A 1,250-nucleotide genomic window follows, 5' to 3' on the forward strand; every position below is an offset into this window, starting at 1 on the left:
CCAGTTTGAATCTGATGCTGCAAGTGATAAAATTCTTAAATTATAATCCTAAAATTTTATATCTTCACGCTGCCGTCAGATTCTTACTTGTACCGTTCACATGGCCGTCGGTTTTTCACTTCATCTGGTCTTTTTGGGATCAGGTGCTTGCTGTTGATAGCCTTTTGGATGGTTTTCGATGGAGATTGGGCTTGTTTTTTGAATCTGCTTCTCCATCTTTTTGCGATCTTTTGGATTGATTGTTCAATCTCTTTGCTGCTGGGGTTTGCGGGCGAGCTTCCTCCTCCATCCGTGGCTCTTGTCACTATTGGTGGAGGCCCGGGGGTCGCTGTTTTTGTCGCCCATCTCGGGCTCCTTTACGGCCGACCATGCTGGTTTTATGCCAGCCTTGGCACTTTGTGCCCTCGGCACCCCGTGCCCTTGCTCCCCGCCGCTGCCGTGGACTCCTCCTGCCGCTGTGGACTCTGCTCCCCGCCGCTGCCGTGGACTCCTCCCGCCACCGTGGACTCCTTCACGCCGCTTGGTCTGCTCTTTGGCCGCGGCTTGTTCTTCTTCGCGCGGCCCTTGGTCTTCCGCCTTTGGTCGTTGCTTCTCCACCGGTCTGGGCAACATTCGGGCCGCGGCCTGCACTTTCCACGCTCGGGCTGGGCCTTCGGCCCCTTTCGGACGCCGCCACTTAGCATTCGCTGGTCGCCGCCTCCTGCGGTTTCTCCTTGAGATCCGCCTCCCTCGCCTGGTTCGTGCTCGGCCCCCGCCCCTACGTTGTTCCTCTGGCTTTCGGCGCTTCTTCTTCCCCAGCCCCCGTGGGCTTTCGTGGCGATTTCCGGTTTTTGCTGGGTGGTTTCCGGTTGCCTTGGTGGTTTCCGGTTTATTGCTTGGTGGTTCCGTTCTTCGTGCCCATGGGTTGTTGATCGCCTTCACTATGCTTTGGAATTTTGTGCCTCCAGTTTGGAGTTGGGTCCCCTCGTGCCTAGTCACTCCTGTGACGAACATGGGGGTTTTCCTAAACCCTAACTCATCCTAACTCTTTGCTTAAAAGTACCCGCACATGCAATTAATTAATTTAATTAATTGACATTTTTAATTCCTTCATAGTGTTGTTATATGTAACTAATTAATTAATTTGATTAATTGACATATTTGCAATTAATTAATTGATTAGTTACTTTAAGCGTGACTGTTGGTTTTTTGGAAGTTGAGGTGGTTGTCCCCTCATTTCTATTTAAACCCTTCAAAATGTAATTTTTTGT

General features: G+C 50.8%; 1 protein-coding gene across 1 annotated transcript; it reads right to left on the reverse strand.

Moving 5' to 3' along the window:
• Nucleotides 1–243: 243 nt before the first annotated feature.
• LOC131030317 (uncharacterized) lies at nucleotides 244–993 on the reverse strand. The gene has a single exon (XM_057961049.2). It carries the CDS (start codon nucleotides 991–993, stop codon nucleotides 244–246), a length of 750 nt encoding a protein of 249 aa, XP_057817032.2.
• Between the last annotated feature and the right edge of the window lie 257 nt (nucleotides 994–1,250).

Source organism: Cryptomeria japonica, unplaced genomic scaffold, assembly GCF_030272615.1.
Source record: "Cryptomeria japonica unplaced genomic scaffold, Sugi_1.0 HiC_scaffold_2259, whole genome shotgun sequence".
NCBI lineage: Eukaryota > Viridiplantae > Streptophyta > Pinopsida > Cupressales > Cupressaceae > Cryptomeria > Cryptomeria japonica.

What these genes read in the sequence shown, in the direction of transcription:
- LOC131030317 (XM_057961049.2), bottom strand. Translation starts at nt 993, where the DNA reads ATGTTCGTCACAGGAGTGACTAGGCACGAGGGGACCCAACTCCAAACT.